Genomic DNA, 17922 nt, shown 5'->3' with positions numbered 1-17922 from the left:
ATGGTCGTTGTGTGCTTTTTATCTGAATCTGTAAAATGGATTCAATGTTTAGTTACATAATGAAGGCCAGTGCTCCAGGGCAGCGCTTCCCTTGTCTGCTTGGTGATGGAGACAGCGTGAGGAAGGGATCTGTGAGCTCCTACATCAGCGGATAAAATCAGTGATGATCTGCAGCTTTGGCAAGTGACCCACAATTTGGTTACTGATGCAATGAGAAATTAAGAAAATAGCACACTTTTATGACTGTCATTTCACAGTCACTCAAATCAGAACTGGAATGCCACAAAAACAACTCCCTGTTAGCCCAGAGGAAAAAAAAAAAGAAAGAAAGTAAAGGGGAAATTCAGATTAGTCACAGAGAAGTTCCCCCGCCTGCCTGCAGAACTGCAGAGTTAAAACTGAGAGACTCTGCTGAGCTCTTTCAGTCGCCCTTTATCTCTGGTCCTGGGCCCTCTGCCTATTGTCTAAGTGATAAGCTGTGTGTTGCCTCCATCTCCTCCCTGTCTCCCTTTGCCACATCTGTATCGGCCCTGAATCCAGATTGTGAAGATGGAAGGGGTCCAGCCCCTAGAAGAGAATGTGGAACACACACCAAGGCCGAGGTTTGAAAGGAGTAAGCTATTGCTGGTGGCCTCCGTAATTCAGGGACTGGGGCTGCTCCTGTGCCTCACCTACGTCTGCCAGCACTTCCGTGCTTCTCAGGTAAGATGCTCCACTGGGCTCTTCCCCTCCAGCTGGTGCTCAGAGCGGCTGCAACAGCTGCAGTCACTCGGAAATAAGCTGATGCCAAAATAGCCGAATGTTTTCATAGAGTGTGGTCAAACATTCTTCTGTCTCTCCTTTCCTTCCTTCTTTTTTGTGATGTGGTGGTAGTGCTGTGGCAGAGCAGATGTAGGGCGAGGGAAATGCTTCTAGATTTCTTTTTCTTTTGTCTCTGCAATACAAGAACCCTTGTCTTACTTTGTGGGCCCCCACTTGGAAGACTGGGGTCACTGATGCTTCATCTAGCAATGCGCCTAGTGATGTGTGTGAGCAGACAATTGATGTAAAAAAGGAGGAAAGAGAGAGATTGATTCATCAATTTCAGGAACACTCAGGGAGATTTGCTTTGTAAATAATGTTGAAAGTATCGATATGAAGCTGTTTCAAATAGCTAACCTTCTATTAAAAATTATTTACCTAGCACGTTGTTTCAAATGGAGAGGAGATTTCTCACAAAAAAACCCCATTGATATGTGGCACTGGGTTATGCCAAAGGCCAGCAGTCAGCAGTCATTCTACGTAGCCCACACGGACAGCAGGGACCCAACCGCTTGAGCCGTCCATCACCTGCTCTTCCCAGGATGCACTTTAGCAGGATGTTGGAACCAGGTACAGATTCCCAACTGGAGCCCAGGCTCTCAGATGTAGGTTTTGGTGTTCCCACCATGCCTTAATCACTATGTCAAATGTCTACAACCACCTTTGTACTTCAAAGGCATTGGTGTGTACATGCCCACACATGCATCCCAATAATTTAAGCAGATGTGAACCTGTCTTGACCACTCACAAAGACATCATCTTATATTTAGTCAGAAATCATTTTTCTGATATTTTCCCACTTTATTGTGATATTCTTTTCTTGCATTTTTCCCTATCTTCTTCTCTGAGTTTTTGTTAGTCTTTCAGGTATACCAACATGGTAGGTCTTTAGGGATGCTCTTCACTGTAGGAGATGTCACTAAAAATAAATCCGAAGTTAGTCTAGAACTTCTCATTTTCCCTAGCTGGTTCCTCTGGGTCTGAAAATTATCTCCCTGGCAAAGTTCAGAGAGTGTAATAGGAGGTATCATTTTTGATGATCGGGTCAGAAACTGGACACTTCTGATTAAGCCAGCAAGAGATAAGCAGTCCTAGCAAATGCCTGGGCATGTTTCTGCCTCCAGGAAGTAGGGGTTTTCGGTACAAGGGAGACTGATGCGGGTGTGGGTGGCTGCAACCATTGTACACAGAGAGTGCTCACCAGCCCTGATTCCTAAAGTCTAGCTGCTGTCCCGCTCAAGTGTCAGACCACAGCAACACACCTGTCAGCTGCTCACCACATCACATGTTCTCTGTGTACAACCTTTGGGGTGACATTCAAAGTTGATGACTTGGGGAGAGAGTCTGTGGGGGTGGAGTAATGTGTCCGTGGCAGAGTGCCCAAGACATAGACCGGAATCGGGCTCTTCCGAGAAGAAAACAGAGTAACCAAAAATAGAACAGCTGAGTGCATTCGCCAGGTCTGGGAGCTCTGAGAAGTAACCACAGTATTAGAGATTTCCTTATACTGTGGGATGATAAAAAGACGGGGCACATGGCCCTAGCTGAGGCTAGCCAAGTGCGCAGGGGCGCTGAGAAGAGAAGGCAAAAAGGTGAGATAGAGGCACAGCCTGCTGGCGTCTGCGTTGGCCTTGGGCGTTGAGAAAGAGAGGAGTGCTTCGTGGCAAGGCATCCACCAGCTCCGTGGAAGAGTCAGGAAGGAAGGCTGCGTGTTGGTTTTGAGGACACGGTGCCAATGGTGCGCTGCCGTCCAGGAGAGAACTGCTTTCTTGTGCATTTAACACAAAGATGGAGGCTAACCCACAGGAGGCGTGTTCATGTCCTGGAGACAGAAAGGAATGTCTTTGAAAGTCTTCACTTGATATTAATATTTTTTAAAATTTCTAGCTGTTTAACAAACACAATTTCGTGTTCAAGGGGTACTTTAAAGAGTTTGTGGAAAAGTGGCACTAAAAGATAAATTTATTTTGGTGCAAAATTTTTTGAAATCCATTCATAGTGGTTTTTTTTTTTTCCCATAATGTGTATTTTCCAGGAATTTTGTTGAAATCCACCCTTGTGCTTATTTAAGAGCCAGGGCAGCATGCTGGGTTCTTCCATGCATTGGCACGGATTTTATTATGGGGAAGGGTAGCAAGGACAGGTCAAGTATATTTTCCCTTAATCTGATCCAATACTCCTGAATGACAATGTGATAGAAGAAATAGAACAGAGTGGTTTTGCAAAGGAGTAATAGACCAGTAGCTTTTAAAACTCATTCACAAGTGTACTTGGAAGAGCGGGGAAGCCGGCCGCTCAAATCTCTGCTTTGGTATGACATGGTGTTGCAGTGCTCTGTCCTGCTTGTCCTCTGCCTGGTTACACTGGATCTCTTGCATGGTAGGAGAGAGATATTCGGAACATCACCGTTATTGTCCGCAGATTTATTAACCTTGCAATTGCAAGCCAAAAGCATGGCGTTTAAGAGTACAAGTGTTAAGCTCCGTTTGGCAGTCAGAACTCCTTTCATTTTTGTTACTAATCCGTCTTTTCTCCACTGGATGAAGTTTCGTTTACACACTTGCAAATCAGATTTTATGTTTGTGGTGCCAGAGAAAAGAATTTACTCACACCTCACATAATCCATTTACCACTTTTGGTCATGAGTCTATGAGATCTCTTCCAGTGCCTCTCCGTATGCTGTTTACATAGTCATGGTATGGGTGTGAGGATGTGAAAAATGCAATATGTTAGTTAGCTGTGTGTGTGTGTCTAAGCCTCTGAATTTCCTGGACCTTTTTGGGGAGGGGTATTTTATTCTATTTTCCTCTTTTCCGAGGAGAGACAGAGGTCTTGTACTTGCTGGTTCACTGTTGTCAGTGTCGTCCACATGGGTGGCAGGCCTGAACACTTGTCCCGTCTTCTGCTGCTTTTTCCATTCCTTAGCAGGGAGCAGGATCAGAAGTGGAGCAACCTGGACAAACTGGCATCCTTAGAGGATGTCAGCATCACTGACGGTGGCCTAACCCCTGTGCCACAACGCTGGCCTGGATTACTTAGATTTTAACAAGGATCTGATAGTAGTAAATTTCTATACAGGAACTTTGAAATACTTAACTTCTATCTGTACCTATCTAATGAGTCTGCTTTCGTTTAACGTAATATTTTGTTTAGAAAGGGATGTAAGGAGTGAGCATCCTAGGAAAATATCAGATATAAAATGGAATACCTGTGAAAGCAATATACACTGTTTAGATGTTATACTTGGTAGTTTAATTGAAATGTCTGTGTAGTCTGATACTTTTTTGTTGTTGTTGTGTATCAGGCAAATAATTTTCAATGCAATTGAATTTTTCCTTTAAAGGAAAATCTTTGAGAATTAAAAGAAAGCATCTGGAATATTGACTTGATGTATTATAAAGCATTTTGAGGCTTTCAGAGGAGATATGGATGAAGACGCTGGGTTTTTGAACAAGATATTAAACATAGTCTACAGGATGAGATGAGCAGATCTAGAGAGAGCAGGCCAATTCCTTGCACTTACCTAGCAAGTTGATGTACCAGAAGTTTCTGATGTCTATGCTAGGGCTCCTCGCAGTGCCAAGGCAGCCCTACCAGAAACCCTTCCATGGAGTATTTGTTTCAGATGTCAAAGACAACAACATGCTTTACAGAAGGATTTTGATTTGACCTCAAGTTCAAGAGGCAGGGTGGGGCAGAAAAGTGACAGACATGTGGGGACATGTTTAAGGGACAAGAAGAGGAGAGGGGGGATCATTCAAATCTTCCGAGGAGTCAGGAAGCCCAGAGGAGAGGGAAAACTTCAGCTGGCATTAGAAGGGAGAAGAGACATTCTTCAAACATACATGGGGAATGGGGGCAGAAGATGGGCAGGACAGCAAGTCATGCAACGTGAAGTCAGATGTTCGTGGGAAAAACGGCAAAAGAGACGGCAGATAATCCAGGAGGGGCAGATCCCAAAGGGTCTTCTGAGTCACCCTGTGGGAGCACACTTCATTCCACTTCCTGCCAAAGAAGACACAAGGAAGTTAGCAAAGCTTTGCTCCTCCACATTCTTTTGTGTGGTCCTTATGGGCAAATGAGGAAAGGGAATCTGACCTCATCCGGCACTAGAGGGCACCAGAGTGAAATTGATTATTCTCCGTGTCTTTCAAAGAAAACCCACACCTTGACAAAACAAAAACACAATACAACAACACACAAGAAAACCGTTTTCCCAAGAAACTTTCCTCCGGAAGTCAAATGCTCATCTACATATAAAAAGATGGTCAGCATCAGGAAGGGAATATTCATTCCTACACAGTCATGGTATCTTCTAAGTGAAAAGTTTAGAACACTTGCTTTCGAAGTGTTTGAAATGGGACAGGATAAGCTGGATGAGGATACCCTGGGATCAGTCACACGTTTAGAAACACACACACAGACACACACACAACTGGAAAGTGAGCAAACATTTTGTAGTCAGCCATTTTTTGCTAGCCATGTATTTCTATCACACAGAAATCCAAAACATCCTCTCAGATCTTGGTGGGAGTCGCTGGAATGTAAGGGAGTACCCGGACCAGAATCTAGAGGACTGTAGTTCAGTCCATCAGTTTTGTGGCCTGAGTGTCAATTTAATCATTTCCAAAATTGGAATGTGGCTCTTGTGAGGAGCAAATGTTGTATGACAGAGCTTAGTAAAAGTTCAGATCAGTATTACTCTTATTCTTGAACATGCATCCATAAATTGGTATGGATACTTTATAGTATATACCTTCCCCACCCCCTTGCCAACACACACACCCCTATAATATACACATGTTAACTCAAATTTCTGAAAACAAATCATAATAATGTTTAACCTTAGTTTCACGGACCTTAATTTCCCTAGGATAATTTTTAAAATAAAAAAGTCTACCTTTGAATGTTTCTGTTATTTGTATCTCTGTTTATGGGTGGATGGAGCAACAGATCCCAGGTGGTTCACTAACCAAATGCTGAAGGAAGAAGCTTCAGACGCAAGCCAAATCTCCCAAGTGGGTGTCAGGGATCCAGTGACCAGAGCCCTCACCTGCCACTCCCATGGGCTGCACGGGAGTGAAACTTGACCTTAAACCCAGGTCCCCTGGTAGAGGACATGGACACCACAACGGGAACTTGAACTGCTAGGGCAAAAGTCTGTCCCAGTTCTGTTATTATTTCTAAAATCTTAAATTTATTTTTATTTTACTTGAAAGGTAGAAAGGGAGAAGTGGTAAGGGAGGCATGGAACAGAAGAGAGAGAGAGAGAGAGAGAGAATCTTGCAATTGTTAGTTCCCTCCTCAAGAGTCCACAGCAGGCAGAGCTGGGCCAGGCCCAAGCCTGGAGCCTGGAATTCCATCTTGGTCTCCCACATGGTGACAGGGACCTGCATGCCTGAATTATCATTTGCCACTTCCTGGGATGTACATTATTAGCAGGGAGGTAGATCACAAATGCAGGCCCTGGAATTGAATGAACCAGGCCTCCAGAGCACTTTAACTGCCAAGACAGGCATCTTCCACTCCAGGGCTTCTGAACACAGCTTTCCAGTAAAAATCTCATAGCTGCATCTGAGAACAAAGAAAGAAGCCATTGAGAAACTGGAGTCTAATGTCATTAGGGAATGTGTGTGGCTGGAAGTGATCTAGAGATCTGGAATTACACACTTGGATGGCCCATAGTGGTTACATTCCCTCTCATTTTGATATATTTCATCCAATTCTCCAATGATTTGGCTGTCAAACCGGACAGGAGATTATGTTTATAACAGTCATGGGGTTCTGGTTCAAGCACCAGTAATGCTGGGGACACAACTGACATGACCGGATGCTGCTGCTGCTGCTGTTTGGCAGACGTTTGATTCAGAACTGTGCCTTGAAAGGGTTATTTGTGTAAATTTGTCTCCTTTTAAAAAAAGATTTATTTATTTTATTGCAAAGTCAGATATACGGAGAGGAGGAGAGACAGAGAGGAAGATCTTCCGTCCGTTGATTCACTCCCCAAGTGAGCGCAACGGCTGGTGCTGCGCCGATCTGGAGCTAGGAGCCAGAAGCCAGGAGCCAGGAACTTCCTCCAGGTCTCCCACGCGGGTGCAGGGTCCCAAGACTTTGGGCTGTCCTCGACTGCTTTCCCAGGCCACAAGCAAGGAGCTGGATGGGAAGTGGAGCTGCCGGGATTACAACCGGCGCCCATATGGGATCCCGGTGCATTCAGGCGAGGACTTTAGCCGCTAGGCCACTGCGCCGGGTCCGTACATTTGTCTCCTGTTTGGATAGCACACAAATACTATTTAAGAACACACATTAGCTGTGTAAAAATTTCAATTTTCCTACCACTAATTGTACAACAACTCGTGGATAGAAAGCCTTCGCTGCCAAAGTGTTGGATTCTCCCTGCGGGGAACAGAGGGCTGCGGTGTGTGTGAGCGGTGACTGCTCATGGCTGGGTTCCTCCACGCTTTTGCAAGCAGCCAGAGATTGGGCCTAGAAAGAGAACTGCATTCATGATCCAGATGGAAAATGATTATGAAGTGAGCACACTTCCTCTGCATTCGGTGCTTGCTTTTCTCTTTAGTAACAGGAAGGATTTAGCTTAAAGTGTCGTCTTCGTTGTCACCACTGTCCTCGTGGCACTCCACTGCAGTTCTGTGATGCCAGTGATCAAGCAGGGGAGGTGAACAGGTGGGTGACGCCGAGCGCTAGAGACAGCCTTGGATTGTTAGCCATCTGAGGGAGCCACCTTTAAGGAGGACGCCCACTTCTTTTGCTACCAAACAGGCTTTTTCTTTTTTTTAATCATGTTGGAAATAGTATCTGTTCAGAAGATTCTCTCATCCCTGAATGCTTTGGAACTTCTTTTTAGAAATGATGATTTGCCTTATCTCTGAAGTGCAAGTGGCCTTAGATCCATTATTCTAGCCATTCTAATTGAGGAGAGAAAGTGAAAGGATGCATTTTAGCCCGAGGACGTAACCCAGCAATCCTTGCTCACAGCCCATGTCTTTGTCTATTCTAGCCTGTGCCTTACCAAGGCAACATTCTCCCCTTTTTAATGCAGTAAGTGAAATAAAAGGAAGAATAAGTGATTGAGAAATGTTGCTACTCTCTCTAAACTCAAGAGCTAGTGGGATCATTTAAAAGTCTTGAGTAGTGTATGCTGTGTTGTTTAGAGCTAGTGTCAGACATTAAGTGATCTTTCCGTGAATACTGAAGATCTGGACATTGGATTAATTTTACTTTAGTTTAGCTAATGTCTGTTCTTTGAGTGTCAAATATGAGATGGTAAGAAGTATGGACATGCAGCGGGAACCAAAACTAGTCTGTCAGTTTCATGGAGACGAAGCTGGAGTGAGAAAGGATATTATGGTGGAAACCTAACTGCAGGGAGCTCGCAGAAATGTTTTGGCAGATTCTCCTTTGAGTGGACTTTGAAGACTTCCTCAATTAATGTGGAACAGGAAATCCACACGTAAGAAAATTTTCCCTTTGAGGCCATGCAGTTGGTGGATCAGCTCATGAGGTGTGCTCATATTACTTGCACATTTGCCTGTACAGCTGAAGATTTGTCTTTGCCATCTGTCAAATGCCGAATATTGGAGAAAATGAAGCCACAGTTCCTGTTTTTTGAGTAGAGCTGAGGGAGACCTCCCTAAGGGAAAGCTCATATAGCCATGGCTATAGAGAAATGGACTGGAGACAAGCTAGACAAGCTAGAGAGAAACGATGAGGATATAATACAGGCTGTGTACTGGAGAATAAGGTATTTTGTAGTGAGCTTGCAGTGAAAATGTGCCAAGTGTGAATAAATAGATTTCAATTGACAAATGCTTTCTCTTGGCCTCATGTGTTAATTTTCGGTCAGCAATTTAAAAATTTTTTTGTTAACATTTTGTTAAAATTTTTTGTGATTATTTGTTAAGAGTACAGATTTGGTGTATCTCAATGATGCAATTCTAAGAATGTAGTGAACCTTTCTTCTCTGTCTGCATCTCTTAGTTCCTCTCCTTCCTTTAATTTTTCAATAGAATGCTTTTTCACTTTATTATCACAGGCTTTATGCACTAGTATCCATAATGTTAAACAAATAGATAGTAAGACCACTGCTCCACAGAAATAATAGACACTAAGGCTATATGTTTTTCTTATACTTTTTTTGTATTTTAGATTAATTACCACATACTAGGGAAAGTATATGATCTTTGTCTTTTGGGAACTGGCTCATTTTACTAAGCATCATGGCTTCCAGTTGAATTCATTTTGTTGCGAAAGACAGAGTTTCATTCTTAACAAAGTTTTCAAACCAAAGATATTTGTCATTAAGAAATGTAACTTCAGGGATACTTTTTTGACTATGGGAGATCCTTTGACTAAATAACTTTTTTTTGCCTCTTCTTTCTATTCCTTTCTCTGGATAGCATCCTGAAATTCTCTGATCGGAAATAGAGGCTAGTCCCTTTGTCCTAGTGAGGGTACTCCAAACCCACCAGGATCAGAGTACATTCTCAGTCCACTATAGTGGATAAACATGAAAAACACCAGGCTCCTGGAGTCACACCCTGAGGGCTCGTGAGGTCATACTTTCACCATCCCTCAGAAATACTATGACACGAAGTCCAAGGAGCGAGTAGGTGTGGTTTTGTCCCAGTGGAGGTGGGCAGAGTGAACCCCGTCACAAATCTGTTTCCCCACCATTCTCCACTGACTCACATCCCAACCTACACTCTCCTCCAGGATCTTGACATTGTGACCTGGTGTCGAGTAAGGAATGACAAAGCCCACAGAGTCAGTGCAGAGCCCACTTCCTGGTTTTGGACTTGCTGAATCTCATTCTCTGTGCAAATGTCAAATGAGTGTAAGGGCAATAGCCCCATACCACATCCTCCTGACTCCGAATTAGAGGCTCAGCCTCTGCAATGCTGAGCTCCTGAAACAAGTGTCACTTCTTGGGACTTCCGGCTGATGGACCAACAGCTGACATCAGAATCCATCTGTGTTTCTGGACAGCTCAGTGTGAAAACTGCCGAGGGCCACCTTGCACTCTATCTGTGGACCTACTGTGTGTGTCAGGACAGTTGAACTTTCCAAACTGGAAGGATTACAGAGACAACCAACCTTATAGGGTTGATTGGGAAGTTGTTTCTGGAGAACTCAGTATTCTGAGATTTAACTGAGTACTTTCACAACTATCCCAATAAAAATTTATTTTGAGAAACTTAAAAAATTTTAATTCACATAGAATAAGTATACACATTATGGGATACAGCATGATAATTCCATTCATGAATACAAAATATAGTGATCAAATCAGTATAATTAGCATTTCCATTGCTAAGAATTTTTATTTTTCGAGTTGGTCTTTCACCTGGATGCAGGGGCCCAAGTGCTTGGGTTATCTTTCCCAGCGTTCCCAGGTGTATTAGCAAGGAACTGCATTACAGATGGAACAGCACACAGTTAGGATGGCAACATCTAAAGTGACAGCTTATCCTCTAAGCCACAATGCCCACTTCTATTGTTTTTCTTGAATATGAAAGGAATGATTTCATTTCTGAATCTTTCGCTGTGATGCCAACAGCTGCAATGTTTTATTTTGGTTCTGTGGAACCCTAAAAGATGTGTTACCTGTTGGTTAGAGACTATTTGCCCAAATGTCATTCAAGCTTGTCAACAACGAAGATTTTATACTTTTTAAGAAAATATTTATTTTATTTAATTGAAAGTTAAAGTGATAAAGATAGAAGGAGACAGATAGATAGATAGATAGATGGATAGATAGATAGAGATCTTTTATATGTTGGTTCACTCCCCAGATGGCTGTAACAGCTAAGACTTCGATCAAGTCAGTCAGGAGCCAAGAACATCATCCTGGGTACCAGGGACCCAAGTGCTTGGGCCATCTCTGCTTTCTCAGGTATATTATCAGAGAGCTGAATGGGAAGCAGAGCAAATTGTATTCAAACTGGTTGTGCTACACTGCCAGAACTAAATGTGTGCCCCAGACCTTTCTGTCTGGAAGCTGAGTGCAGTGCCTGCTGTGCAGAATGTAGTTAGCTTTTGGTGCTATTTCTAATCAAGCCACCAAGTAATACAACCGCTGTGTTACTCATTCAATTACTGAGTAATGTTTGACAGTACAGCCAACATTTCTTGAGTACTAGCCATGGATGAGTGTGTTTTTGACACATTGTTGAATAAGCAGTGTTTGGATTTAGTTCTTCGAAAGTTTCAAATCTGAGCCTTGGATCCTTGTACAATTCATATTTCTGTGACTGTACATAGGAGGCAACAGGTGACGGCCCAAATGTTTAGTTTCCTTAAACTGTGTGAGAGACTGTTGAGGGAGCTCCTGACTCCTGGCTCCAGTCTGGCTCACTCCTGCTATTGTGTAAATCAGTGCCTCGAAGGTCTTTCATTCTTCCTTTCAAATCAGTCAAATAGTCATTCGATGTTTATAAATAAAGCTAAAGCCAAGATAAGGTGTATGACTTTTCTGGATTCAAAAACTGGAAACTCTATGGACTGTGCTGATTCTGACTTCCAAGGCTAAGCTCTTTGCCCTGTTCTACCAAGCTTTCGACCTAAAGTCGAACCAATAGTTGGCTAGAGCACAGGACACACACACAAGATTTGTGTGGCGATAAAGCTCAGCAGGATGTTTGAGGCTGACGGAAGTGGGCCTGCACGTGGGCACCGTGTGAGTAGGATAGAGAATGAAGGTGGAAATGGTGGGAGGGCAGGATGCGATTTATACTTCACTTTCCATATTGATACCAACAACAGCAGGTTGGGGATACACATGTGTGTATGTCTGGTGATGTGCAGCAGAAGAGAAGGGCCTTATTCCTCAGGGCCTTGGAGAGGCTGTCTTTCAGGCTACTGCTGTGTGCACAAAGGGCACTTGTTTAAGTGCTGCAGACAGCACAGTTGGAACTCCCATTTCTAGACCGCTCAGCGTCTCTCTCTACACGCTCAGCATGTTGGTGCATGTTGCTACGGAGGCCCAGTCACGGAGAGGGCTTAGGAAGGGTGTCTTCCTGCACCGCCTGCTGTTTCAGCTTGGTAAGTCTTGCAATTGTCCTTATGCCAAGAGTAGGGGATTTCTCATCTGCTTGGGGAATCCCCAGTGGAATCTACTTGACTGGGATTCTTAATTTGCCTGAAAATTGGGAAGCAGGGCTTGCACTCCCCAGGGCAGAAAAGCATACTTTTGCCCACACCTTTGCTTAGAACATCTTGCCAAAAATAATTTTTGGGGAAGAGTTGCAGACACAATAGGCATTTTGTTTTCTGTTTCCTTTTTCAGTAGCTAATACAAATGTAAGGTGCAAAAGTTAAGAAAACAAAAGTAGATCATGAAAAGTAAATGCCCTTCTTAATTGACTTCAGGTTTCCGATTCCCTTCTCCAGACACAATATCTGCATCCAATTTCTTGTGTTTTCCTCTTGGGTGTATTCAACACCCTTGGAGATATTATTGGTTATTAAAAAAAAGCAGATGGCAAGGCAATATGCTTTATGGATGATTCTTCCTTTCTCTGTTTTCTCTTGATACATCTTATAGTTTCTTCATATTCAATTTATTTGCTTTTAAGCACCAAATAATTATAGATATTTTACCGACTAGAGTTATTTCTCTTTATTATCTTACTTGTTTTTATTGCTGCTGAATTTCATTCAAGTTTGGTTTTTGGAGTTGCTGAAGGGAAAAGAATGATCCAATGGTTTGTTTTTTCTTTTTTTTTTTTTTTTTGTTTGGACTACAGCTGAATCTACTGACCTTGGTAGATTAGGACAGTTCTTATTGCCTGTGATCAATGAAAGTAGGATGATCTTACCAGTGGGATACAGTGAAAGATCAAAAACATACAGCAAGCTTCCAGAATGCATTTCCAGAATGTTCTGGGATTCTCCGGTTATGATGCATTGACTGGTTGCAGCCTTTTTCATGATGGAATCTAACAGTGCTTCCTAACAAAATGACTTGTTAAGGGTCCTGTTATCTACTTTGGAAATTGGGGCTCAGTACGATGAATCAGTATATCAAAGAAGAGTTTGGTAGAAATGAGGACAGTTATCAGATCCTTGTACTGAGCAGAAAACCAAAGGAGGTGGGTGAGGACACTGGGTCTAATCTTAAGGAAAGGAGCTCTTCCCCTCTACTGGCCATTGTATTTCTGCTTCACTAGATATGGTTCATCAATTCTATCCATTTTTCATTTTCTAAAATTGTATCCTTAGGGTGGGCACTTGGCACAGTGCTTTAGAAGTTCCTGTGCACATTTTATCAAAGCGCTGGGTTTGCGTCTCAGCTCCTCTTCTGTGTCCACCTTCCTGGGAAGAAAGAGGTGACATCCAAGCCCCTGGACTCCTGAAACCAACCTGGCCCATGCAGGGCTGCTGTGGGACTCTGGGAGTGAGCCAGACAATGGGAAATCTTTGCTTCTCTGCCTTTCAAATGCCTCGTTATAAACACATCATTAAAATGTCCTATTTCCCTCTCCCAGGTGTCCCTCCAGTTCGCTCCCATTGAAAGTATCCAAGCACGACTACAAAGTAAGTATTACTGAAAGTTTAACTGATTCATATTTTTGAAACAATCTTGTCTTCAGTCTTCTTACTTCTTTTACAACATAAGATCTGTCCTTTTCATTATAGAGCCCTTAAGTCTTAGAATTTTGAAGCCTTTATAAGGTTGTCAGTATGGAAACAGAAGATGCATAAAGAAGAAAAGGGCATTAATTCATTATCAAATATATTTTTATCTCTGTGTTAGTTACATGAGCTGCTTCAGTTAAATTTCATGCTAACACTTTCAGTAGGACTTAGTCTCATTTTTCAACTAAGGAAATTATGTCTGCCCTGACTTGAACACATCATCTTTTCTCTCTTGGGACAAGATTATAGCTCAATGAGAGTTGGGAAAATCCTCCAGATGTGAAAATAGGATGATTGTTGGACCATGATGCTATCATTGTTTGGGCCTATGATTGATATTACAACAATGACCAGTGGTTTCTAGGTGAATATTCAATTGCATATTGCGTTCTACTAAGCTTGAAGAAAGTATCTTTTGCTCTCTAGAAGTGTTCTTCATTTCCAATCCAAACTATGCTGTCTGGACCAGATATAAAGCAAGACTTACTAAATTGTGGTCAGCAGTAGGGGCCTATTCTTTCCCAAAGCCAAGTAAAAATGGCAAGAATACGGTGTCCAGGATGTTGTTGCTCAGCCATTCAGGATGATATTGGGGCTGGAATGCCGGAATAAAAATTTTTTAAATTTAGATTTTGGCTTGTATGTGATACAACCCTGCACAGATTTACCAAGCCTGTTACTCTGCTGGCTTCTCTTCCTCCCCTCCTTTGCTTTCTCCTGGGGCAGCAACTCCTCTTGGGGCATTTTCCCGGAAGAACTAGCAATGGAAAGGAAAAGGGAGAAGAGAGTCTGTGTCTTTGGGTTCTTTCCCTGGGGTGCTTTGGAGCTTTCCCTGAGCTCAAGGGTATTCCGTGTTTAGCTCTCTAAGATTCAGTAAATGCTGTTGATAAGTTCAGTGCTTTGTGGACGTGGTCAGACGAAGGGAGAATAGGGAAGAGTTAACATGATTGCTTTGCTTGAGCTTCAAAGTGAGGGTAGTGTACAGGACCAGGGTGAGGGGAACTATTGCCACCCCTTGCTGTAGTCCAGCCACTGAATGACAGGAAGCACTGAAGTTGTCGATCTTGCAAGGTCCTCAAAAATGAAAGAAATCCTAGATTACAACTCTGGAATTCCAGCCCCATTAGTATTTGTTTTGCCCATTAAAACTAGCTTTTCTTGCTTTTCCATTCCACTGAGAAAGGAGATTTGCACCTAAAGAAAACAGTGCTCTCTTTCTACAATCTCTCCGTGTAACTTTTTTTTTGTTGTTGTTTTTTACTTTTAGCCTTATCACCGCATGGGTGTGAAAACAACTTCATCATCACACTCTTAAAAACTTATGGAAACATGGAAGTGCAGAACAAATCAGTCATCATCCGGTGTGATGGGTTTTATCTCATTTCACTGAAGGGTTATTTCTCTCAGGAAGTCAACATCAACCTCCATTATCGGAAGGGTGCGGAACCATTCCCAATCCTGAAAAAGTCCAAGTTTGCCAACTCCAACGTGGTGTTAAGATTGGGTTACAAAGACAAAGTCTACTTGAATGTGACCACTGACAGTAACTCCTGTAAGCAGCTCAACGTGAATGCCGGGGAACTATTTGTCATCCATCAAAATCCCGGTGGTTACTGTGCTCCGTAAGGATCTCATGGACGCTCCGAAAACCAGACACCAGACACGCCAAGCTAGGGGTGCACAGGACAGAGCTCTCCCTGTGTTTGGAAGAACTGCTCCAGCTCAGTCACCTGTGGCATCACTGGAAGCAACTGCCTCTCGTGACCCCCACCTCAGGGATGTTTAAAACTTATTTGCATGTCAGTAAACCTTATCATTCTGTCCTCCAAATCCCTAACCTTCATTTTCCTGCATGGCCTCAGGTTGATTAGCACCTTTCCAAAAAAGAGAAAGCAGGTGCTGAATCTTCAAGCCATAGCGTCTCTATTATTCAAACAATTGTCAGGATAAACTTAGGGCATTGAGAAAGACTCGACTACCATTTGCTGGAACTGGGCATGTGTGCGGCCTTGTCAAAACGAAGAGGAACAAGGAACAGGATTATGGATCTGCAGAAGGTGGTGTGGACTAACCCTTGGGAATAACCTGGCTTCTTCAAGGTTAAATTGGTCTCACTTTGCATCTTGTCTCAATGTCTCTTGTTTGAAGAGAATTTCAAAGAAACATCAGCCTTTGAAAATCAGGACATGCTCCAGGCTTTTATTCTTTCCTGATTTGTTTCCCATCCTCTAAGCACACTTAAAAGGAATGTTCCTGAAATTGTGACGTTGTGAATAATCTAGTTAGTGGTTCAGAGAAAACCTATTCAGGGAGCATGAGCTCATTTATTGTGAGGGTTATCTTACTACACAGTGATAGGGACTGCTTAGGGTAAAAAACAGTAAGATTTTCAGCAGCTAAGGGGGAAAATCACATCTTCTGCCACAAAGTCATTTACACTTATCTTCCTGCTGGTCCTGAGATGGCCACGCAACTGTAAGTACCACACTGCTGGCTCCAGCTGAAGTGATGTTGTTCTCCAATGTAATCACATTGGAGAATAATCAAATAATATGGAATAGCTATTCCGTCTTACGAGAACATGGATAATGAGTTCTGTGTAGAAGTAATGTAATACCACATAAATCTCCCATGAATAATTGAAACTTGAATTTACCAAGACTTGGTATCAGTCAACATCAAGGCTTCAATGCCATTGAAGCCTCTTTGGTTTAATTTGAATGTCTTCCCTTACTTTAATATGGGCATCAAGTTTATGACATTGTGCAGATATGTGATCTTTTTAAATGTAAAATTGCCATGTGATTTATAACTTCTCTGTGCTGAGAGTGACAAATTTACTCTTTTAGTAACTTTTTATTTTTCATATTGCATAAATAGAGGATGTGACACATGGGATCTTGCGTATCTCTTGTCATCAAAGAAATTCTATGTGCTGTAATTCATTGATTATCTCTAGGATCTCCAGCAAGATACACTAAATAGTCTTACTTACACTCAGCAAGTATTTTTTTTTTTTTCTGTCTGGCATAGTTTTCTGTGTCCTGTTAAGTACTTACAGGAAATTCTGAACAAACGCATGGGCAGTGTATAGTTTGAGGAAGGTATACATGGCTTTCAAAGATTCTTTGCATTGTAACAAACATTTTAAATTCAATTTTTGAAGAACTTTTGGAAGTACTCTTGTATCTCTAACTCCCCATCTATTTTACTTTGTGATGAAAAAAAAAGCCAAATTAAGATACAAAATAAAAGAAAGTTAAGAATAAGTTAAGAGTAATCAAGCTCTGAGTGGCTACTAGGGACATTCGAGTCACACCACAGTCAGAACCGCAACGAAGCAAGTACAGACCATCTCCTGGGGACCAGGCGGGGGTTAAGTACCTTCCAAGAATGATTCTGAGAAATATATTACATGATATCTACCTTGACTACTTAGAAGATTTATGTGTATGTGTGTAGCTTACTTTTTGTTATTGATTGCAGTTTATGATATTTTGAAAAGTAAATGTGACTTCAGATAATATTTAAGGAAATGTATTATTTTGTTAAAGTTTGGAATTTCTGTGTTTCTTATGGAAGTGCAGTGTGCGTGCCAGACCTGAGCGTGACTGTGGTATGCTCATCTTCAGCCTATCTCAGCAGCAGCCTGCACGGGGTGCTCATCTTTAGTGCAGAGCCTGTCCCAGCAGCAGCCCCTGACCTTGGTCACACCTGGCCTACTCTTGGGCTTGCTCTCCTCAGCCACAGGGTCAGCTCGTTCATGTTGTAATCTTACTCTGCCTCCTTTTACCCACTGCGTTTCAATGCCTTGAAGTTATGGCCTTCAAAAGAATCACTAACCATTTTGTATGCACGGCAGAGTTTTGTGGAAGGGAGAACCGAGTAAAAGGAGTTAGGAACCTTGTTGACTCAGTCACTAGCTCTGTGGCCTTGGGCAGAGAATTTCCAATTTCTGAATCTTGCTTTCCTTTCTTGTTAAAGGAAATAGATGGTAAATGTGTAACAGCTTAGACTACGCTCATAGTCCTAGCTAGGAAAGCTGTATTAAATTATTTTGTACTTATTGATCTGAATTGAGGGCTATAGTCTTCTATTTTACTACTTTTTAAATTTTTGGCTGTGGACAAGTTCACGTCCTCCATCAGTCTTCTTGGTGACTCTTGGTAGAGCCATCAATAGCTCTTTCCTAGTGTAATGGCTTTCTGCTGTGAGAACGCTTCAGGGACCCCAATCTTGATATAGATTGTCATTTGTTTCTAAGAGTACCGGGCAGGTCCCCTATTTTAAGCCATAATTTTGTATTTGTGCTTTCCTAGGCCTAAGGAATGTTAATATTGGTTTAAATAATACAGTTAATAATAATATTAATATTTACATTGAAACAAATAAAAAAAGTCTCAGAATCCACTGCTGGTGAAGTGTTGGAGTTTTCATTTATCGTTCTCGTCCGGTTAGCCAGTC

General features: G+C 42.3%; 1 protein-coding gene across 1 annotated transcript; it reads left to right on the top strand.

The window, feature by feature from the left end:
- Positions 1-442: 442 nt before the first annotated feature.
- Positions 443-15315, top strand: TNFSF4 (TNF superfamily member 4). Its single transcript, XM_004596285.2, has 3 exons — positions 443-702; positions 13308-13356; positions 14726-15315. The coding sequence occupies exons 1-3, from the start codon at positions 550-552 to the stop codon at positions 15082-15084; spliced, it is 561 nt and encodes a 186-aa protein (XP_004596342.2). The 5' UTR covers positions 443-549; the 3' UTR covers positions 15085-15315.
- The last annotated feature ends 2607 nt before the right edge of the window (positions 15316-17922 follow it).

This window comes from Ochotona princeps, chromosome 2, assembly GCF_030435755.1.
Source record: "Ochotona princeps isolate mOchPri1 chromosome 2, mOchPri1.hap1, whole genome shotgun sequence".
In the NCBI taxonomy this organism is placed as follows: Eukaryota; Metazoa; Chordata; class Mammalia; order Lagomorpha; family Ochotonidae; genus Ochotona; species Ochotona princeps.
This window is presented reverse-complemented; position numbering and strand designations above follow the sequence as displayed.